Source organism: Phalacrocorax carbo, chromosome 1 (genome assembly GCF_963921805.1).
Source record: "Phalacrocorax carbo chromosome 1, bPhaCar2.1, whole genome shotgun sequence".
NCBI lineage: Eukaryota > Metazoa > Chordata > Aves > Suliformes > Phalacrocoracidae > Phalacrocorax > Phalacrocorax carbo.
Window position 1 is genome coordinate 62,248,219 of NC_087513.1, and position 24,813 is coordinate 62,273,031.

The 24,813-nt window shown below is 35.1% G+C and overlaps 1 protein-coding gene across 1 annotated transcript in view; it reads left to right on the top strand.

Moving 5' to 3' along the window:
* The window catches only part of IGF1 (insulin like growth factor 1), a 57,885-nt gene extending 34,525 nt beyond the window's left edge, over positions 1 to 23,360 (top strand). Inside the window, exons 3-4 of the mRNA XM_009501234.2 lie at positions 5,358 to 5,539; positions 15,010 to 23,360. Coding sequence (XP_009499529.1) covers positions 5,358 to 5,539; positions 15,010 to 15,069 — 242 coding nt within the window. The 3' untranslated portion in view covers positions 15,070 to 23,360. The remainder of the gene's footprint in view (positions 1 to 5,357; positions 5,540 to 15,009) is intronic.
* The last annotated feature ends 1,453 nt before the right edge of the window (positions 23,361 to 24,813 follow it).

The following is a 24,813-nucleotide window of genomic DNA, read 5'->3' on the forward strand; positions in this document are numbered from 1 at the left end:
GTAGGTTAGCTTTGTGTTTATCCTGGGCTATTTCTCATGTAATTTTTAATATTCATGCTACAACAGTAGATTATAATTCTACACAGAATGCCTAGATAGTTTGACAGTTGAAACTTCCATTGTCCACCTACACCAGTGCTTCTCACATTGAAACCGTCAGTTTTCATCCCAGAACCAATGGCAACACCAGTGCGACATTTCGGAGGGAAGGAGGGTAACAAAGAAATAAAGCATAAACAAGCTCTGCTGAATTACTCCACTGGCTTTGCATTATTTAAAGGGAATTGCTGTTAGTAAGGAAACTAGCTGTTTAACTGTTGTAATTCTGTGCCTTGGCCTGCTTTCAAGCGACTTCAGAACAGTGTGACTAGACTTTGTATCTGCTGGTAGCACATGGAAAGAAAAATTCAGGTATTTGGTACAGTAGATTAAATGAGAGCCAAAAATTCTATTAAGTAAACTTTGACCTACATGATATAAAACCTCTTTTGAGCTAACAACTGACAAAAAAGGAAAGAAACCTCCAAGGAAATCAGTGTACGTCAGCAAAAAAGAATGCCTGGGGCTGTTATACATCCACAGGCAGCACTCTGAAGGTTGACTAAATAGAAGGAACTTTTTGATAACCGCTGGAAGGCAGCACTGAAATTGTGTCAGAAAGATGAGAAAGGACAATATGGATGCCCAGTATTTTAACGCAATGTCATTAAAGAAATAAAGGCACAGAAAACTGGTATTAAATGTGCAGAAACACCAGCCATTTATTTACTAATACAGATATTGGTCTAGAGATTACCTTAAGTGCTTCGTTACATCATTCCCTATGTAGGAGAGCACTCAGGCATGTGCTTACTGTTGCATATGTGCTTTAGTCCAACAGACCGTGTAGGAGCTTGAACATTTGCCTACATGTAAGTGCATACTTTGGGAACTTGATGAACCGGGACCATCTGATCCTGCAGTCCTTTCAGAAAAAGATGGGTCAAATACTGATAATATCTGTAGAAGTGATAATATCTCCTTGTAATTCTTTATCTCATCTTTGTCTGCGATAGCATATTTTGTACACTGCAGCACTCAAGAGGACAGCAGAAATTTAAAATCTATTGGTTTATAATTAATTTAGACATCAGATACTTCTCAAAAGTAGAGCCAAGAATCACAAATACTGAAAAAGCATAATCTTTCCTATTTTTTTTATTTATGTGTTCTATCTGTTGTACAGCATTTTCGGTAATACCATTTTCTATTTTATATGACTATTAAGTATACTTGATTGCTTATGTCTTTCAAAAACCTTGGGAAAACTTTTCTTTAAAGAAAAAATAAAACCATTTGACTTCACAATACTAATGTTAACTTTTTATGAAGGATGAGCATTTAGTATGCCATGTAAAACAAGAATATTTAAGTTTATAAACAAATGTCAAGTTCCATTGCTGACCACGTCACCAATGTGTTAGTGATTCGATTCCAGACTTGTTACCTGTACCATACAGAATTTTTAAAGAGCTATAAGATATTATATCCTCCTTCATAAAGTTATTATTCTGTCAGAAAGAAAAACAACTCATAGATGTCTTTGGTCTGGCTACAGTAAAAGTAATTTTGAAGTACACTGAGAATTTCACCTGAAATATTCCAGGCTTCAGGATTTGTATTAACTTTTTATGCCTATGACAGTGCAGAGGAATGTTGCTACTAATTACTAAGTACCATGAAGGCAATACTTCATGGTTTATTCAAGGTAATTTATTAACATTACAAGTGGTTAAATTCAGACACCAAAGGGTAAAATAACTTCCATGTAATCACACAACAAGACAGTAGCTAGATAAGAATAAACCTCAAAATTTACAATGTCCAACTAACAAAAAATTGTGTAACCATAGAATTATAGAATCACAGAAAGTCTTGAGTTGGAAGGGACCCTCAAGGATCATCAAGTCCAACTCCTTTTCCTACATAGGACAACCTTAAAATTCATACCATGTCTCTGAGGCATTTTCCAAATGCTTCTTGAGTATCACCAGACTTGGCACCATGACTACCTCCTTGGGGAACCCATACCAGTGCTCCAACACCCTCTGGGTGAAGAAACTTTTCCTAATATCCAACCTAAACCTCCCTGGGATACCTTCCTGCCATTTCCTTGGGTCCTAAGTTCCTGGTTGACTTATTGGGAAGACATCATGCACAAATAAATGAGTAATGTTATTAAAAGTTAGAGTACCTGGCTCTAGTTCCTCTACTTTATGTACCATCAAAGGAAAATCATATGTATTCCTGTTGAAAATACTGTATTTACCAAAAAGTCATAAATTTTATAGAAGAAATTATACGGATAAGCTGGTAGAACACTATATAACCCATTACATGTCACTGTTTTACCTTGTGTTTTGAGTAAAAAATAATTAAGAAAAGAAAGCATCAGATTATATAATTGAGCCAAATTTAAATGGCAAAATACAAGCAATGCTGTATAAGTACGGGCTCAACACAGAAAAGTTGGAAAGAACTATTGAATGTTAAAGGAGATGAAAGATTTTCCAGAAAAAAATCTCCTCTACCAATCATCTTTGGCTTTAGTCACGACAAAGCTAAATGTTAACCATATTAAACAACAAAATTTTGAGAATGTGCAAGCTTTACATTGCATTTTACTATTTCCTTTATAACCCCTGCATATACCAGTGGATCCCATAAAACTGCCGCTCTCAGTCACTAGACATTTATGGCCTTGCTACTCATGGAAGGAAGATTTCTTCTATCAAGTTCTGTTGTTAGCTCATGGAAGTTCCTGGCCAACACATATCATCTCATTGATTCTAAATTTTGTCACCAAGAGGTAATAATATCTACCTAGCATGAATGTCATGAGGAGCTAACATTTATAAGACTCTTAGAAGTGCAAAATATTACTCATTCTAAAATCTTATGTTGGATTGGTATAATTTTTTTAAATTGGTAACTTTTTTGCTAGGTAGAAAGGTCATGATAAGCCACATGAAATTAACCAATGAACTGTCCATCCTTATTTATACTCTTGGCAGTAGCCAGGGAATCGACCAAACTTCTATGCGTGTTAGCTGCTATGAAATACCATTTAAAGGAAAATTTTTGAAGAGAAGCTTTTAGAGTGTGTTTGCTTAAGAAAAACTATCAGACTGAGAAAAGAAAGGTAAGCTTTACTATTCAACTATTTGTAGATACAGTTCAGCTGGATCTATTAGGAAGAGTTACACCTGCATATCCAGGAACAGAATTTGACCTTCCATGCTTTAAATGAGAGCAAGACAAAATGTGGAACAGCTCTGGGTATCCTACACAGTAATGACACTCCACATTTTATCATGACTGTTAAATTTTAAAAGCATTAGGCTAAGACAACCTGATTAACAGACTTCAGAAAATCTCCAGGGGAAAGTTGTACTTTATATTATAACTCAGTGAGTGAAAATAGTCTGGGGAAAAAAAAAAAAACTACAACCAAAAATGAAATGCTTAACTCTGTGTCTTAATATTTATAATAATTTTCAGTGAAACAGAGAAACAGTGCACACATACACAGACAAATCAAAATGTTACTGTAATCTACTGGCTTCTTCTTCTGTGTAGTCTTATGAAACAAATAATTTAGCAGGCAATGTACAGTGTAGAGGCCCTCAGTGGTTTGCAATATACTAAGTAAGCGTGTTTTTCTTTCTGTTTAATTTATAGTCCCTGGGAAAAAAAAGACATTTAAAAACCTATTGTCTGGGTTTACAAAGCTCATAGGGATAGTTAGTTCTTAGCTGACTGTATTGCTGGCTAAAATGTTAGACATACTTTACCACTAGAGGTCTTTTCCTTTACGGATGTACTAAGGCCTCAAGGGTTCTTCATCAGTGGACATATGTTTTAATCACAGAGAATTGCAAAATGCAGTGTTGTCTTCAAATTGACAACTGCAGGACAAATATATGGATATTAACCTAGAATTTGCTGTATAAGCATTGAAGGCAATAATTTCCCAAAGAGAAACTGAATTTTCATCTTTTTTGATACCCTTATCCTTTATCTAGTTTGAGTAAAATGTAAACTCCTGCCAAACTCTGTGAATAACAGATTTTTTTGTCTCAGTGATAAAACTAAAGGGGAAAAAAAAAGCAAGGAAAAAATTGGTAGAGCTGGCTGAATTGACTTACTTCATTTTTTTGGCTCTTGGTGCAATTTTCTTTCCTTTTTTCCATATTTTTGGGTTCCTAACCAATGTGGATCATTCTGTAAATGGAAACATTTAATGTTGAAAATGTCAAAACAAAACATTTAATCTTTTCAGAATTTTACTGCCTGAAAAAAATTCTACCAGAATTTTAAAATAGATGTAGTAAGTAAGCAACTATTTATTTTTGTGAATTTGCTGTTCCTACATTTCTAATTAGTTGTAACAGGGTAACTTGGTTGCATACAAACAAGCCCAGGGAATAATACATCTGTAATCTTTAAATAGTATAGCAGAGAAATCAACAGTTACTAAAGAAATCATAAATCACTGAAAAAAAAAGAGAAGAGTGTAAGAGTGCTATGAATTCAGATGTCACCCTTTACTGGAGCTGAGTGAAAAATGTAAAACATTTGCCAATCAACTAGTTTCTACATTCACAAACACAAAACACAGGAAAGCCATGTTATGTCAGTCCCATTTCCTACCTTGTGCAAAGCTACAGCCCATAAAATCTTCCGGTTTTATCTGTTCCATCAACCATCTTCCTATTTTTGTTGCATTTCATTGGTTACTTTGTTACCTTATTTCCTGCTTCCCACTGGTTTTTGAGCTTGCAGATCTTACAGGCTGTGCAGTGGTATACAGTATTTATTTCCCCCTTGGAGCACACTCTGACTTCACATAGTGGTTCAGTGTAGCACTTTCATTAGAAAATACTTGCCTACAACACAGGCATGATCTGCGATCTTTAAACACCAGCTACCCCAGTCAGCTCAATAGTTTTCATCCAAAACCTAAAGGGCAAACTTCCTTTGCAAGGTTGCTAAATGCCAGATTTCAACTTCCTTCCTCTCCATTTTCAGTGCCAAGACAGTTCAATAAAATGTTTTAATAATACTTTTCTAAGAAGATATAATTTTGCTCAAACGCTTAAATGGCAACCACCCATAAACAGAGACCAAAGATGGCCATTTAAAGGAATATCTTTCAAAGTTGTATCTGAGAACAGGGTTTTAGAATAGAGACACACAGGCAGCCTCTACAACTGTCATTGGTGATTCAGTTAAAATAATGCAACTTAATATGATTGCTGCTGAGATCTTTGCATTTTCTTTCTAACATAAAAACTTTCCATTTGTGTTTTGAATAGGTAAGCCTACAGGGTATGGATCCAGCAGTAGACGCTTACACCAAAAGGGAATAGTGGATGAATGCTGCTTCCAGAGTTGTGACCTGAGGAGGCTGGAGATGTATTGTGCTCCAATAAAGCCACCTAAATCTGCACGCTCTGTACGTGCTCAGCGCCACACTGATATGCCAAAAGCACAAAAGGTAGGCCAGGCTGGAAAAACAAAACAAAACAAAAAAATAAACAAACAAACAAAAAACAATGAACCAAACAAAAAAAACCACCTACCTATTTTAGGGAAGGAAAATTCTATCAAGGCTGGTAACGTAGTAAACAACTGATGTGTTCTGCCTACTAGGGACACTGAGATTTGGTGGGGTTTTGGAAAATAGTGTCTGTGGTAGGAAATAACTAGGAAATGGTGTGTTCTATCTCATCTCTTAGAACACTGAATAAAAGATGGAATTGCTAAGCTAGTAGCTGTGAGGCTTCATCCTGCTACTGGGTAGTAAGTGACAAGCACTCACATCATCCAATCATAAATTGCACCTAACACTTCTTTCAAAAGAGAAACCAAACACCGAATATTTAACAACAGATCTACACAGAACCTCCTCACTCATCCTTCCTTTTCAGGAAGAGGTAGAGTGAGTGATCAAGAGGGAAAACACAGGTCTTCTGCTATTCATTTTGCATGTAAATGAACAAATCATTTTTTTCTTTCCTCATTATTTTGGCTTTTTTTTTTTTTAATTTATGGAAGTAAATTAAATGGATAGTCATTGCAATCATTACATACTTCATTTTAACTATTTAATGTTTAATATGTATATTTTCCAAGCACTTCAAATATTCATTGGTATTATTTATATAGTTGCGGAGCTCAGAGTATCCAGATTTTTGTCCTTTCATACTAAATATACTGTACACATATGTAGTTAAATCTCACCTCTCCTCAACAAAGCCTACAGTTGAGAAAACTCATCTTAGACTAGGCTACCATTAAGCTCATGTCCAACTGTCTCCTCTGTTTGAGTTCTGAACATCTGTTTTACATGTTATCTGTCATCTGCTGTAAGCCTCTAGTGATATATTTTATTGCTGTTGACCCTGTCTGTCCTACACATATGTTGGCCACACTCCTGCAGTTATTTGAAAATTTTTTGTTGTAAGAAATTGAACTGCATGAAATCCTAAGATTTTATAGGAAGCCAGGACGCCAGCACTATGTATTGATTTCCTTAACATCATCTTTATGAAAAGAACAATTGCAATTGTTACAGCACCCATTTCTTTTCCATAAGTCAGTCCACAGAATGGAATCCTGTCACCTCTTCCTCAGGAGTTCTCAACCTTTTAAAGTAATGTCTGTATGATTCTTCCTGGGAAGTATCACCTTAGCCATGAACATCTCAAAAGGCATACATGACAACACGTGAGGTCTTCTTCAGGTAGAGCTCCACTATAGGCAAGAGAACCCTGTGGTTTACTCCTGTCTGGGCACATATATTTAAGACTTGAGGGGAAAGAAGAGAACAGGCTTGGCCAGTAATCTGTGTGCTCCTTCCCATACTTGTTGCTAAGGTGCTAGGTAAAACATTCTGTAACTTCAAGTAAAAGGAGACAAGATACCTGCCAGCTTTCTGATGGATCTCCACACCACTTTCCTTGGAGGGCTAAGGAATGATGTCATTCTTTAGGCAGCTATCCTCTTCCCTGTTCAAAAGATAGGCAGGAAACCACTTTTTCTTACAAACAGGAAAGAACAGAAGAAAGGACTTGTATCTTTCTGCAGCAGCAGGGGAGGGAGTGCAACAGGGGATACTAGAAGAAGAAAAAAATTAGAGGGATTATGTAGTAATTGGGAGAATCTAGCTGCAGAAGAAATCATCCAGGAAATTGAAAGGAGAAAAAAATCAAGCAGTGAAAAGGGCAGTAAAAGGACAATGAAGAGTAGAGGAATAGAAAGGGGAGGGAATAAGATCAAAGAGGCTGAGAAGATGAGAAATAGTGAGGAACTGAATGAACCATGGTGCATCACACAGAATAGACAGAATTTTGAGAAAAGGGGAGAGAAAATAAAATTAGAGAAAAAAAAACATATTAAAGAAAACATCACCTTCAAATAAAATGTAAGGGAAAAGGAGCAGAGAGGTGAATAGAAGCAGAAAAATCATAAATCCTTCTTGATGGGAACTTGGTGACAAAATAACAGAAATCTGATGGGAAAAATAATCTGAAATTTATGTTAATATCTGTGGAAGAAGAAAATTAGATTGAGGAAACAAAATATGGAAGGGGTAGGAGAAACTGTAATTCAGAATTATGATCGATAAATGTAAAATATAGGGAAGGGAAGAGAAGGGAAACAGAATTCGTTAAGAAAAGCCCTATGTGAAAAAGCTCTGGTACTTACTCTTATGTAATTATTTTTTTTCTTTTTTCTTTTTGCAGCTGTACACGCCTCCATTAAGAAAGACAATGCTAGGTTCATACTTTCTTCTTTGGATAGGCTCCCCTAATATGAATGCATTTTGCTAATTCATAGTGTTGATATGTCACCCATTTTAATGAAAAAATTAATTATTATTCAGTTGACTTTTTTTTTCTGCTTTAGCATATTTTCTCTCTTAACATTATATGTTATATGAGATACATGTACATATAAAGTTAATATATATGTAAGATAATGTACATGACCTCTTTAATATTTTCTTATTTAGAAACAAGATTTAAGTCAGGATTAAGTGGAATATATAAGATGTTGTACAGTTACTCTCAGTTTGCATACACGATCAGTTTCTTATGCCTTTTATACTTCTAATGTAGTTTTTATTTGGTATCTCCTCATAGCTTTTCTAGTAGACAAATCCAGGATTTGTGTTTTGGTTTAAGTTTTTTTTGTAAGTGATCTACTTGCCCTATTGGTTGAGCAGATCATTCCTTCTATGCACAGTTTTGTAGAAGAACTTACTTTGATGGAGCAGGGCTGGTCTTCTGTTCATAGGTTATGTTAAAAGCTGATCTTTAACCGTTAGATTACAGACAAGTGTTGGTACACTACATGCACAAATCTGAATGATGAGGGCCAGGCACTGAATGATTAACATGGGCTGAGAACCCCAAAATGCCTGTTTGCCACTCTGAGGCCAACATCAAGAACTAATTTTAATCCAGTTACAGAGACTATATGTGTAGAGCTCTGTTTGTTTGTAGCTAACAAACAAAATATTTCTTTCTCTATAGGATCATTACTTGTCCTGTTCTAAGACCTTTACTCAGAAATAAATATAAAAGTCTATTGAAAAGTAAAAACAAAAACACATTTTTATGACATACTTAGGTGTATTATATACACAGCATACTTCACAGACTCACCAAAAAAGAAATTTAGAAAGAAGGAAGTTAGAAGCACTTTGTTATTGCCTCAGCTGCTGTATACAATGGGGCACATACCTAACCTTAAGTAAACACTAATTTAGATGCCCAGCTTTCACCTCCTTTTTGCATTCAGCCCATGACGACATTACCTTAAACTGGAGCAGCCAATGAATGCAACAAGTACGCGTAATAGCTTGCGGAGATAAATGAAGTATGCATCAGAGCACAATGTGATAGCTACAGGCTAACCACCCTAAAGTCTCTAGTGAGCAGATGGGCTAACTCAGAGTATCTTTCCAGCTGGATTTCAGCACTGCGGGCCTTGAGTAAGTTATGAACTACAGTAACACACAGTTTCTATTGGTGCCCTTCTCAGACACCTATCTAAAGGATACCAAACCCTCACCAGCGTATGTGTCCCTTACTTAAAAAGAAGTGTCCCCCCTAATCCCTGGTATACTTCATATTCTTTGAGTCGAAGCCTGCAGAAGTCACCTAACCTGTCTGGGTCAGCAAATCTGTCTGGGATGAAAACCTGTTTGTAGTTTGAGAGGCTTCTGGAGCATTCATATTGCTTTCTCCAGCTTTAAGCAATAAATATATTCAAGCTGGAGTGCAGGAAAAATACAGTGAAGTAGCAGTTCTGTTTTTAAATGCTCAAATCTGGCATAGAAGAAAAGTTGTCTTCTTGGTGGCAATTGGACAATGGTTGGTCAATGAGAAAATGCTTTAGTTTTATGTAGTTTTTTCAATACCATTCATGTGTTGCTCTAAAAATCATACCTGAAGAAGATTTTATACAAAACCAACATAGCTGGTTAAGATTTAGTAAACCATTTACCTTATATCTTTTGTTTCTGTTCCTCTGAACTTCACCTGCAAAGGTAAATTATTCCTTTATAGTAGAATAGGTTCCATCCATATAATCTATATTCAGTCAATCTGTCTTCTAGAATATATTGCCCTGATCATTAAGATTCCTTAGTAAAAGAGCAGCTGTCCCGAAATATAGAAATGGCATAAAATATGCAAGAACTATAGGTAATATAATTAGTTTTCTCCAATAGGCTTCCTAAGGAAAGTTAGGTGATTAAATTTGATTTTCCGTTTAGTTTTCAGATCGATGAAATAAAAAAAAAAATCAGGACAACAGTTCTGGACTATTTAGGTAAAGGAATAGAATAATTTCAGATCCTGTTGCAACACTAAGACCAAGGGTGATAAAGATTGGTTTTCTTTTTTCAGTTTATTTAACATACTTCAATGTATAGACCTTTTTAGTATTAATATTTCTATTATTAACATTAATTAGCTCTCTATATCTCTTTACTACACTGAATGAAAAAAATAAAGATGTTTTGAAAAAAGATAGTCAGAAGTTTCACATTGGAATGGCTGGAATTGAATATTCTGGTATTTCCAAAGCAAAACATTTTGATTTCTGATCTCTTGCAGCTCTATCTTTTTTTTTTTTTTTTTGTGGTGAAACTGATCTTCATTAAGCTATCTTCAGTCTTCTCAAAACTTCAAATTTCAAGGAATTTAATATTACACAAAATCCCTTTCTTTGCTTCTGACCACCTTAATTAAGCTACTGAAATTTAGTATTTCACCTTTTTGCATTAATTATAATACTAATCAAAGCAAGACCCCAGTAAAACAAAGAGCTAAAATACTGTTAAAACTAAATTTTATTAAAACACTTGTACATTTAAACAAATAGGTAATTTTTTGTAGAATCGTAATCCAACAAATGTTCTTATTAGTCTTGCAGCTGTTTTCTTTTGTAACAAATTTCTTTCAAAAATTAATGAGAAATAATATTTTTTTAAGAACAAGGAAAACCTACACATTTGTTCAAATAATCCAACCAACCTGCACCATCTGTTGTTCACTCCTTTAATGAACACTCATCAATTATGTTCATCCAAGCCCATTTTATTTACTTCCTGCTTATTTGAATACTCTGTAGAATTCTTACTGTTGAAAAATAAGAGATATTTAGGTACTCATCTTGCCATAACTCATAAAAAGTAGGTAGCGATCTACTGCATAATACAAAACCACCATAAAATTCTACCTTAATTGCAGTTACTTATGTATATAATCAGAGATTATTAAAGAGGACACAATTTAATTATACATCAGCATTTCTAAACACAAGAAAGATGTCCCTGAATTTTTAACAAAGAGAACAGGTGTGAAAAACAAAGAACATTATAGATCAAGTTTGGGGTTTTTTTTAGCCTAAAACTGTAAGAATAATTGTTGTCATTGCTTTCAGACTAAAATCTCGTTTAATGAGCAAATGCATCAACTAGTAAGGTAGGAGTAAGGAACAGGGAGAAAACTTCTGTGTTTGTGCTAGAAAGCAAAGTAATGGTTTCACCTATAATGACACTAGGTTTGCATTTAGAGTTTTAAGCTGCAAAACAGGAACAAGATGGGGAATTATAGTTCTGTCTTCAGTGTACATCATGCAGATTATTTAAGTTTTAATAGCAATTTGGAAAACTAGTGAATAGAACTTTGAAAAACAACTGTTCTCTGTTCAAAGGAAATTGAGCTATTTCCACAACTGTGTATGTGAGGAAAGACTCTGACCTTTTTGAATGAAGCGGTGTCACAGAACCAGTGGCACAAAGTTCTCATCAATTTAAGGCTACAAGGTACTTTGAAAACTGTCATGTGAATGTGAGCTGTTAAGGCTGGTTTTAAAATCCCATAAAAAAAGAAGAGGGAAAGCAAAAAAAACCAGTTCCAAGCCATCCTGTTGTAACCTGAGCAAAAGGACCAAAGAGGTGTACCTCTTGATATAATTCTGCTTTTCCTTAGCTTTTTAGTCCTTATTCTTCTTTAGGCCTCAAATGTTGAAAATACACATAAATAATTTTACCAACAAAGTATCAATAGGAAGCAGATTCTCCAAAAAATCCTTTTTAGATTTTATCTAATCTTCACTGTTTAAATAAATACTAAGTCAGACTAAGAGAGAGAGGGGAAAGATGCTAAAATTTTTAGTTTAAGAAAATGCCATTAAGAAAACAGAAAAAGTATTGCATTATTTCTCAGTAATCTTTCTAAGATTGACAGATTCTTTTGTAATTGGCTCAGTATCAACTCACAGATACATTTACAGGCCAAAATATGCACAATGGCACTAATCCTAATTTGTATTACAGCCATGCCCCATTACCAAGCCTATGAGGGAACCTTTAAGTGTAACAGATAGAAGAACTTGGCATCTTCACTTCAGAAAATTATTTTCTCCCATTGCTTACTTTCCAGCCTTGTTATTATGTTACTGATCACACTGCCCACAGAACTAAAAAGCTTTCAAAGAGACCCCAGAGAGTTTGTAGCTAAGTTATCATGCCTGTTACTACAAACATTAGACTTTCCATTTATTACCAATAAAGCAAGAGATCTTTTCATGCCAGTGTGAGGTTTGAATGTCCATCCTAATAGGATAAGAATGCTGCTGCATGCTTTCCAATACCCTTCCATCTTAATTAAATGACCTTTACTATCACTGAGGTAGTCGTTATCCTTATGATAAATGCTGCCCCATTTCCACAGGTCCATGCTTAAGGTGATAGGTTACAGGTCTGCGTTTCTTTGTTCATCAGCTGACTTATGCAAAGCTGACATTTTGCATCTGTCATCTTAAAATGCTTATTGTCTTTGTCTGAGTCTGAATATCAGCTCAGAAGATCTGATAATAAAATTGTTATCACAGATAACAATTTTATTTCTAATTACCTTTTTTCAAAGATTTAAGAAATAAGGCAAGCTTTTCTAAACCAGTGCAAACACAGGTCTGAGAACCTGATTCAGGAATTCACACTTTTTTTTTTTTTCCAATGGTCTCAACATTGCATACTTGACAAAATATGTTATGTGGGTCAAAGCATTTTCTGGCATGCGTGTTACTGCTGCCAGCTACAGTGATACTTCTTTTTAGTTATTCATCAAAATGCTGATTCCGGAGGAGAAACTGTTCTAAAAGTAACCTGCCATCTTCCCTCAATTTCAAAGGTAGCCTGTGTATTATTCTATCTACATGTCAATATTAAAAGCTATAACTGAAACCCTGCTGCATCTTAGTATTTGCTTTATTTGGATCACAAAGACATTTTACATTGGACAACGACAGCAGTGGAGGGAATCTATATTTTCATTTTGGAAACTTATATTTAATTTTCAATCTAAGTATACTTTGAAAGCCACTGCAATGCAAAATGGCTGTTGTTTCATAATAAGGCCCTCACTGTCCATTTCACAGACCATGAATATGCTGCCTTTAAGAATGTATGACTTTCTGCAAATAAAATGTAGCATATAACTTCTCCTATATGCTGGTAAACTCTCTTCAAAGAGGAAACCTCAGGGCAGCATTGACAAGGATGTTTTGTTTTGTTGCCATGAGGAAAAAAAACAGGGCAGATGAGTCAAGAAATTCCTGTTTTCTTAATTCATTGTTACCAGGATAAGTATTTGTAGTATAAGGCAGTATCTTTAACAGTGGCAGACTCCTTTGAAGTGCTGCAATGATGATTTCAGTGAAAATCAGTGAAAAATGAAGGGTTCAACCAGAATGAGTACTTCAGGGTGAAAATAAGGTACAACTTGGGGAAAACTAAAGACAGAAAAAGTACTGTTGGAAAGGCTGGAAGAGCAACAAGCAATGAAACAGCAAAAATTATTTTCACTTATGGATAAGCAAGAATTCTGTTGACATTTCTGTTTCTGTATTTGATCCATGCTAGAGGATCCATTCTACAGCAGTGTTATCAAAATCTGATGAAGACAAGCCAGTATCCTACTGAACTGATCACGGGAATAGTGACTAGATGATTAATCTCTTCTTCCTCATGCAGTATTGCATTTTGGACTCAGAATGTCTACAATGGCAGATTCCTAACAAAGACATTTCTTCATTATTAATACTTTCCTATTAACAAATTTGGCTTGTCAGTGATGATAAATCTTAGTTTGGCTCAGTGTTCTTACTTGTTGGTGGTATAATTAATTCAACAATTACAAGTACTGCTTGGGGTTTTTTTATATTCTGAAAATAATAATTCAACTCATATCCACCAGAACCCAATCCAAAACCAGTGAAAATTAATAAGCTCTATGCGAGCTCAAGTTTTGTGATTCTTTGCCAGTTTCTGATTTATGTTTAATAGATACTGGAGGAAAATGGAAAAGTTATATATAGAATAGGATTTTATATAGGAAATCATTTTAAAAATAACCCACAAAACTAATGTAATGCACCAAATCAGCTTCCATTTTCTTTCTGCCCATCAAAAAGCAGGCAAAAATTTCATTATTTTTTAAATTTTAAAGATACTTTTTTTTTTTAGGGCTTAAATAGCAGATAATGCAGTGATAGAACTGCATACACATGCCTCACCTTTCTTAGGGAGATTTTCAATTTCTGCCTTTTCGTAAGCCAACAGACATCATTTCAGTTAACTAAGAATTTTACTTCTGATGAGGATTATAAATATGAAGAGTCACTTAACAATTCTGCCTCTAGTCTGGTACAGAATGTGCAAAGATTTGGGCCCAGCTAATATTTACAAGCATGACAAATATGGAAATCAAACTGAAAGATATATGCTACACACATCACTGCTGCTGGAAACTGGATGGTGCATGGAAGGATAATGAACTGAGGGCATTATTCATTCCAAAGACCTCTTGATTTGCCTGGCACATGACCTTGTCTCTTTTGAAAATAAATATTATTTGGCTGCAGCTCCTGCAGTGAACCCACACTTTTTATCCTCTGAAAGGCCTTATCCAACCAAAACCTTACACAGCTAATATGCCATTTATGCAAAATGTAGGTAACAGGGTCCCACTCAGCAACTTTGAAAACCTCTGACCACTGGGTACCAAAGCCCAGGAGGGTCCGTAAATCCTGCACTTACAACTCTAAAGTTCCCTGGCCCCTACACATCCTGCTTTTGCATATGTCGTTGTTCTGAAAGAAAGAAAATCTTAGGTACCTACTGGTTGTCTAAGCCCATCCACATTCCAGTATGCAGATGTTTCCTCTGCCAAGATCAACAATGGCAGTAATTAAAGTGTTTATGCCTGGGAGAACAGGGAATTTAGTGTACAGAAGTTTTGTGTAGTTTAGTTCTCTGGGAAGTGAAGGAAGGGCTCCAGCAATTCCAGCATTCAGGATAACTGTTTTCCCTCTAATATGAGTTTTTTGATCATGCAGCATATTAAAACCTATCTGGAATAATATTTCTTTTTTCTACACCTTCAGGAAGTGCATTTGAAGAATACAAGTAGAGGGAACACAGGAAACAGAAACTACAGAATGTAAGAACATGCCATCCACAAGAATGAAGAATGAATGTGCCATCTGCAGGATACTTTGCTGTAAATAAATTATTTGTTAAACATTGGAAGACTTAAAAAAAAAACTATGGTTTAATAAGCTTGATGCAATCTCAACCAATGGGCATTCTCCCAGTGAACAATGCAACTAAACATTCCAATATTAAGTCTTTAGAGAACAGAACATTTTAACCAGCCCAGAGCTAAAAATTTCTGTGGTTGATATATTACTGTTTGTTAACCTGTTTTAAATGTCCTGCACAAAAACTCTTAAAGTCCTGTGCCCCTCAAAAGCCTACAAATTTATGGGCCTTTGATGGATCCAATTGCACTAAATTAACCTATGAACACTGGCTGCTAGAGTCATTCATCAGCCTTGTCTAAGTGGTGTTTTTTTTATTTGCACTTCTATACAAGCAACAGGCTGTTTGTTTTACAGTGTCTGATAACATTGTTTGTCTACCCCTTCATATTTGCACAGTTTGACATTCCCAGTAACAGCAGCAGTAAGGTAACATATACCGTTTTAAACATCCATTAATTCCATCTGTGGCATTTTGACAGAATATGGGTTATAGATGCATTTGTTTTAAGACAGTTTTATTTTTCCTTCTCTTGCAAAGATGCAGTTTATTGCAATTTGTGAGACAAAAGATTTTTAAAAGCAGTTAAAGCATACATAGGCTCTCAAACCATTAATGATTCTTCCAGGTAATTATTTTGCAACAGTATAGGTAACTTCTTTCTTCCTCCATATAATGCAGTATGTAAAATTTAGCATATCAATAATACACATATATCAAACAGTATGTAAAAATCTCTGTTTTATAGTACAACGGTGCTATTTTATAGTTTGTTACATGAAAGGGTCTGGCCAAAACAGTAATGAGTAAAAGCAAATATTAAAAGATTAAGCCAAAGATTAAATAACAAAATAGTTTTTAAAATATTCACTTTAAATGAAATAAAATGGCTTCAAATTCCAACATGGAAATAACTTTCCCATTTTCAAAAGAAAATTCAGATACTTTTTTCCATTTAGATGTTTGAGGGATGGTGTCCTCACAGTAATGTGGAACACAAATTCATAGGTGTCTGGGCCCGGAGAAGACAATTTGAAAAACAGCCCTCAAATGACTTCAAAGGGTAGCCCATCAGGACCTAAATCTTTCTGAAATATCAACATTCTATTCAAACGTGAGAGAGGGTTACTCAAGTTCTTTGCCATTTTCATTCTTCCCACAACCAGATGTGACTAAATTGACTGTTAATTAGGCTGCTGCATCTCTCTGTAAGAAAAGCTAATCTAATCACCAAATTACAGTATAGAAAGAGTTCTCAAGAAGAGATGAACCATAAAGTCCTTCAAACTGCTACTCACATAAGCTTTTCACGCACTCTTGTGGGAGACACATATTTTCAGATAATCTCTGCCATGTAACCTTGGTAGGTACTGCACTGATTCTGCCTTGAATAACACTGTGTCCTATGCTCCATCCTTGTAGACCAACTCGGTGCTAGATCGGGCATGCAGTAAAGAGAGATAGGTAGCCAACCATGTCCCAAGGTGAGCAACAAATTTATCTGTGAGAGAAGAGAAGGCAGGGGAGAATGCACTGTTCCATCCTGTCCAGAGCTGCAACTCGACTTCTTCTCCCCCACCACTCTGCATGAGGCAAACTCAGACAAGAGATGAAGTATCCCTTTGTCAGCCCCAAAGAGGGCAGGGAGGACACTGTATCAGATGTTAGATTAGATCTGTAAAGGAAATATCTCTTTTTAAAGGCTCAAATCTGCCTTACTTTCTGCTACATCCATGGGAATAGATGACTGAACTATTGATTAACACACAAGAGAAGAATCTCTGCAAACTGCATATTGTACAGCTCCTCAACAGTTTCTTGTGAAACAGATGGGAAAAGTAGGTCTTAAAAGTCTAACAATTTTTTATTCCCATAGAAAATTTGGGTTTTATATTTTTTCCAAGGAAAATGCAATGTATTCCTGTGTGACCCTTTAAACCCTCCACTTTCTGTGACGTGCATGTTTACATGCACAATAGGCTGCCATTGCATCATAAAAGCAGAACAGTAAATGAATAAAAAGAATATGTCACAGTTGTCACTGCCAGAGATAGATATGTTGAAGAAGGAAGAAAATATAGAGAAAGAGATGGGGAAACTAACTTAAATTATTCACCAATTCAATAAACTGAGGTAGAAATTCTGGTAGCTGTCACAGCTCTCACAGGCCTTTTTATGGCAGAGGGGATGTAGAGGGATGTATTTTTACTTCAATGACTGTTAAGAATTCTGAAATGCATTCGAAGAATAAGCCATTGTTTTGCTATCACAGATATAACACAAATTTCCACTTTGTGTCCCATGACTCTTTCTCTCCCCTACCTCCTCTTAAGTTCTAAGGGGAGGAGGGAGGAAAGGTGTGAGCGCAAAGGCAATTTGCAGATCTCTGTAGTGGCAAGTTTCTTTGTAGGTAAAATTTTACTGATGCAGTGTTAACATAACTGAATAACCTTACACCATTGTGCAATTTAATTCCTGTAAATTAATTCAAATTTTGGTTTTATCTTGTGATTCATGCACTTACATTCATGCCACCATATTTCTCCTGTTGAGAAATCATTAGAAAATGTCACTCATAGACAGCAATATCTAACATCAGAACTTGACAACTGTCTAAACAAATTAGAACAATTCTTGACAGAAAGTACAATAAATAACGAATAGCTACAAGAGTCAAAGGCAACACTTTGCTTTGCTAGAGAATGAATGGTATCACAAAATGGAGACTAGCTCCACCACCATAGAGGTGAGAAATGCATGGATGAGAAATGCATACTCATATAAGAAATCTCCAGTCATATGGCAGGGAGCACATGATATACCAGTCTGTGTGAAAGAGAAAGGGCTTAATAATAAGCATTAGCTTAATAATCTCAATAAATCCACTACTTAAAGAAGGTGAAGCATGAGCCAAAACATCTCCATCCCAAAAGTACAAAGTAGTCGTACTTGAAAAACCTCTAATTAGAGAAATTGAAGGGTTCAGCTGGATTTTCAAAAACACTCCAGATATTTAGGAACAGGGCTCCCACTGGATGGCATTGATTCTAATAAATCACTTACGTGGTAAAGAAAATCCCACTTTCCATCCTTCTATATCATGTAAATCACATGACAGAAGTCACAGATTTTTGCATTCTAGAATAGACATATAACTCAAAATATTCCACAGAATGTCACTGAAGTTCAGAAGTAAAAAAGTGAATTATGTCTCATTGTTTTCAGTTAGTTCAAAAAGGACTACAGATCTAAACGCACTGAAGTTAATGTATCTCTTTCATCAAGGTAGCAAAATTTAAGCCTCATTTCCATAATACCATAATTAATCATTAAGAGTTTAAATGGAAAATTAATAAAATCTAAATTCAGCTCAAAATGAACTTACAAACCTATACTTATATTTGTGTGAAAGACTTGTATGAGGCTCATTTCTTCCATTCAGATAAGAGAAAAAATAAAATCAGATAATGGGATACTGCTTACAGTCCCTGTAGATACATTAAAGTTGGGAACTTTTGCCCAAGACAGGTTAGACTGTCAATTCCGTTTTTAAAATTAAAGGGTAAATTAGTGGTAGGCTTTCTTTGCAGAAGTGAATTCCATACACAAGTAGTAGCTATGTTCAGTTGCCCCACGAGCTGGTCATTGACTTAGTATCAACTGTTCAAGTTGGTTAATGGCCTGGCTCCTAGGCCAGGCACTGCATCTTCTTGGGTCTCCATTTTAACAAGCAAGTGCATGGTAACACAAGTTCAGAAAAGTGGATGCATATTTGCTTTACCTGTTACTGATTTGGCCAACAATGCCAAAGTGGTGCTATTGTTTTGTTTAAGAAAGTACTTGACTAAAATATAAAAGAAAGCATAAATATTTTTTTAATGTATGAAAATGACAATTATATAGGTATGGTTATTAAAGTAGAAATACAACTAGCCATAATTTTTCAACTTTTTGTCACTTAGCAACAGCAAAGAAATCTTAAATTGATGGAGACGGGGCAGGAATAAGAGTCAAAATGCCACAAAAATTCATAGACTTGAAATGCAATTCTGAATCTATACTCCAAGTCAGAAATACAGATGAAGAAAAGCATTTGAAGTCAGAAAACAAAGGATATGACTGAAAGCCTGTACAGATTAATGTGAGTCCTATATCATACCAAAGATTTTTAAGCCGCACTCTCACCTGAAATCAGTGTAGTGTTTGGCTTAAAGTCAGTGGCTTGGTATGATCAAGATTTCCATTGAGCACCCATTTTTATTTTTACCTGATCACCTTCTCACCCATGGCATGCCCCCCAAAAGAAATGCACAAAGAAATGCACCTGATTTTAACAAAGAATGAAAATAAATATTCCTAACAAGGAAGTGATGCTATTTTTAATTCTCACCAGTTTCAAATTGTGAGAAAAAGTTGAAATATATGGCTAACAGTCTGTGAATTTTTTTTTTTTTTACTTTATGTGATCACTATGAACATCCTAATGTGCAAAATTACACATTTCATTGTTTTGTTTTGAAATGATGGTAAATTAAGCCCAAATAGAGATTCTTGGAACCTATAGGCTAGATATAGTACTTATGTTCTGATGAAGGTATAATCAATATATTTAAAATGTTTATTTTTAGTCTGAAAAGGAATAGTAATAATTTATTTGGGGACTCAACCTATACTGGTCCCTCTTTTAAGGATACTGTTCAGTGCAAACAAGTCTTCTAAATGCCAACCTTCTATTCAAAACTAACATTAATTCCTCCCTCCCCTTCCCCCCAGCAAAACTAGTTAAAACACTATTGCATCATAATCTTATTGTTTGTCTGTTTGTTTGGGGGGTGGGGTGTTTTATTTTATTCACTTTGTTTTGATTTGGGTGGCAGGGGTAAGGAGGAGGAGATGAGGCTTTCAAGTGATTAAGATTTTTTCCTCTTGGGTACAATCCACAAAAAATAAAGAATTTGCCTTGATGAGATTATTAATTATCCAGCTCATGTGTGGAAATAGCGTTAAGTAAAACAACTAGATTAATGTTGTCTTGAAAGAAGGAAAGACTTTATTAACACAAAGTTTTTACTCATTCTAATTCTACACTACATTTTGCTTCTTGCAGTATTGGAATATTCTACTGGACTATAGGTGTCCAAACACGCAGTAGCTGATATATATAAATCTTCTTTGATTTTTTTACATGAAGGGTGTTATGGGAATATCTGAAACTTGATTACATATAGTACAGTCTAGAGATACCAGTCTAGCAGAGACTAAAACAAGAAGGACCTCCCTGATGCTTACATTAGGAAATCTTATACTAGTTGCATAAAGGGTGTGTGAATGTATATATAGATATATACATATATGCAGACATATGTATGTATATGTGTATATATATATAAAGTCATAATGTGTGTGTGCACATGTATGTATGCTTTTCTTCTTTTTCCACTCCAGTATAATTTTAATTTCTTGCTTTTTACACATCATTTCTCATGGATTATGGTCAATAATCCAACTGGAACCTAATTTTAGAAGACCTTTGTATAATATGGATGTCACAAGTTAGATCCTACCTTTGTTTCTCACACCTAAAGAAATAACCTGACTTTTAAATCATGAGACACTTCTTTGGTGTCATCAAGCAAATTATCTATCTGTTTAAGTACAGACATAAAACACAGATATAACTCTGAGGGCCTTATTATGGAAACATTGATTTAAAAATTTAGTTTTATTTCATTCTTCCCCAGATAACTTCTGTTATGTGAGATTTTTTATGTGTAAGCATCCTTTCAAAGTAAGACTAATGGGTAATATAAACAGAGAAGAATGTCAATTTCTGTCATTTAATAATATCACCTCAATTATCCATTTGTCAATTAGATGTTATTTGTAAGAATAATTCATGCCTCTCTATAGTACCCTTACTTATTTCAGAAATGGAAAAGACTTAGCACTGTAAATTCCTATATCTCAAATAATTTATAATAATTTTTGATTTCTCTGTATTTTTCAATAACTTTATTTTGCCAGCTTGGTTCACAAAAGTCATAAAAAGCATCACCTTGATACTTCTGCTGCTAAAAATTCCCACAAATATTTAACATGCATACACCCACCTACAATATTTACATATTCACACTTGATTGAAGTTCTTAAACAACACAAATACAGTTGGGACATTTTTTTTCCACAATTTATATGTATGAACCATTTTCTAACTAAATCTAAGACATTCCATCTTACTGTATTTTACATTCATTAGTATCATCTCATTCCTCTAAAGCAACAACAAAGTACTTGCAGAACAAAAAGGATTCTATTTGATAAATAGAATCATGCTTCATGTACTCATGTAAAAGAAAAATGTTTAACCAGATAACTATATTTACAACTGATTCAATGACATTCATATTTGGTAATGAAATATTTAACTTTGTAAATTTTAAAATCAAATTAATGTTCCACTCTTCCTGGTTTACTGGCATTAAAATGGTTTATGGTATGAAAAAAAAAGCCTACTCTGACAATGATTAAAGACAAAGGATCTAAGACCAATAGACTAAAGCGCTACCAATGAAAGAGGTACAATGTCTTTTTTTGTGTGCACAGGGATGAATTCTATCTTAACTTTTTTTTAGATTAGAATTTCAAATCAAATTCCTATAAATACTACATAAGAACTATAATACTCTTCATTATTTCCACTTAGAGACATTTTTTAATATAATAAAACACATGCAAGTTACACTGCATGACACAGTATATAAATCTTAACTTTTCATTTATTACCATTTCTAAGGAATTAGTTCAACTGAATTCTATGGAAATCCTATGGAAGATGAAAAAAACAGTTTTTAAAAGTGTATAATGATAATAGTTGCCTGATTAAACTAAGCCTCATCAAACATGAGTCATAAAATGCTCCACTGAAAGCATACTGGTACTTCATAATCTTCTGAACAGCTTCAACTGTAGTCTGATACTTCACGTTGCTTTTATCAGAATGTGATGGTTCTGCTTTATAGTTTCTTAATCCTTGGAGTCCTTGGGTTGAATATTAAATATGTTTATCAAGCCTCAGGATTTTAGGAAACAAAGTTAAAGTAGAAGAAGCAGCACCACCTGCTGCTGGTAATCAAATCATACATGAGCTTTCTCTCCTCAAATTACCTGCAAAGCCACCCAGAAGTGCTAAATGAAGAGATCAATAGCACTAGGTTTTCAGGACACCCTTTCCAATAAGAATATTAACTGTCCTCCCTTTCTTCACTGTTGGACTTCAATTGGTATCCTGACTAAAACTGGGGTTTCCATGACGCAAGCATGAATGTGGATACATGAATATCTGATTTCACTACTGAATAATGCTACTATCAACATTTCAAGTCATTATAACCAAACAGTGACAAGTGTTCAATGTTCATTCACTAAAAACCATTTAAACTCTCTATTAAAGTTCTAACTGGATTTATTCTTTCTTTTTTATTTTCTTGTGCTTACTCATAATACAATGTCACTACTTGATGACAAATAATATTTCATACTGTGTATGTAACATCATTGTGTTGCAGAATCCCCCAAATACCTCAACAATGTCTTTGTTGCGCTATTCTCCCCATTTAGCACTTATAAGCTTTTCTAGTAACAACCAATAAATCAAAATACGGAGCTCTTAATATGTACAAATATTAAAAAAAAATCAAGAATTTTTTGCTAGTTTGCAGTTCATGTAATGCCATCTTGACCATTCTCTTCCCCTCTCTCTACAAGCTGTCTAGAACAGTAAACTTTGCTCCATAAATAATAGTGTATTCATGCTTTTAAAGGCTTTTATATGCATTTATGGTAGGTAAAGGTTGGAAGAGGTAGTTGACTGATTTTCACTTTTATCTACTTTGATTTCAGTAAAGGGCTTTGTCACTCTGTATACATAAAGGCTAATGCACCCTTTGGTTTGTAGAATGTACTGAAATGTTTGCAACCCTCTTGGTATCAGGTCCAAAATGTGAAGCATTACTGTTTAAGAGGGTATCTTTCTAATGTATTTGTATGTATAGTTTACACCTCTGTGAGGTCTAATAAAGGATTATGGTTAATAAAAAATGCGTTGAAAATTCCTCATCCACATAGATTTTGCAGTAATTTGCATTCTTTCTTTCTCCTCCCTGGCATATACATTTCAATTCTCAGGATACACCAAAATCAGGACATGCCTTAATAGGATGAGAAGGCTTCACTCCTAAGACAGGACTGACATGGAGACTCAGAAGCCTTGATAAAATGAAGTGTCAGCAGAAGGAATTATGGAACCTTAGATAAAATTAATGAATGACAAGGAACAAACTTTATTCACCCACAGATGAAGATAAGTTGGACTCTGGTATATAGCCACTCACTCAGAAGCTCCTTGCTATATGAGCGCTAGGTGGTAGTTAATGTGCTCTGACTCTTTCAAAGATATCCAAGGGATATTTAAGGACCTACAAACTACCATGCCTTATATCTCCGTCACTTAAATGGTTCTGAAGAGCAGAATCTGTGGGTATGTAAATAATAAATATTGTATGATAAATACTGTATGATAAATATGGTATCTTGCTGGAAAAGGAAGATGTTGGTTGGGAAGTTAAGCCTCAGGTATCGGTTAGGAGCTCTTTGGAAGAAAGGACAAGGATGTAGTCAAGAAAGACCAGAGTGATCTTGGATTTTCAAAATTCTTGTAAATTAGGTCCCTCATCCAAAGTTCTTAAAAACACTAAACTGTCATGAAATAAGAGGGAAGTTCTTCATATGTGAACACCACTGATTAAAAAGCAGAAAAAATAAATCAGGAAAAATGGCTAGTCGATAGTGGAGGGGCACCATATGTGAAATCCTGCTGCAATCTGTTCTAGCATCCACGCTGGTCAACCTTTTCCTAAATGAGCTGGAGAAGGGGTGAATGGTAAGAACATAAAGTGTATGGGCGATATTAAGGCAACCAGGTCAATCAGGCACAATTATGCCTTGATAAATCTATGCGGACTGTTCCTGGTTGCCGTCTTGTCCTTCATGTGCTTGGAAACAGCTTTGAGGAAGACTTTTTTTCTATAACTTTCCAGGTACTGAGGCCATCTTGTATCTCCACAGATCTTGGTCCTCTCCCATAGGTGTAATGTTTGCCTTTTTTCAGTCACTAAACTCCCACAGTGGCCATAACCTTTTTAATATGATAGAGAGTAGCCTCACAACAATACTGCATAGCTCCCGCATCACCCTCATGTGTACCCCATGTGGTCCCAAGAACTTGTGTATCTACATTTGGCTTAAGTGCTTCATAATTCCAACTTTTATTGTGGGCAATACTTCACTCTGCAAGTGAACTCATGGTTCTGGGAGGCCTGAGGTCAGCCTTACCACTGCAAATGCAAATAGACACAAAAAAAGAAGGCCTCTGGCCCAGGAAATCCCTAAAGTGTAAATCAGTGGAGGGTAGGAAAGTTTCACCACATGTTGCCTTGTTCTATCGTTTTTCCCTAGATATTGATTTTGGCTACAGTGCAAAACAGTTTCCTGGACTGGTTTCCCCATCTTATCTGTACTCTGAATTCTTGTATTTTTATCCTGCTGGCACAGTAGCCGTTCTAGACTCTAAGTGCACAATCTCGAAGTGC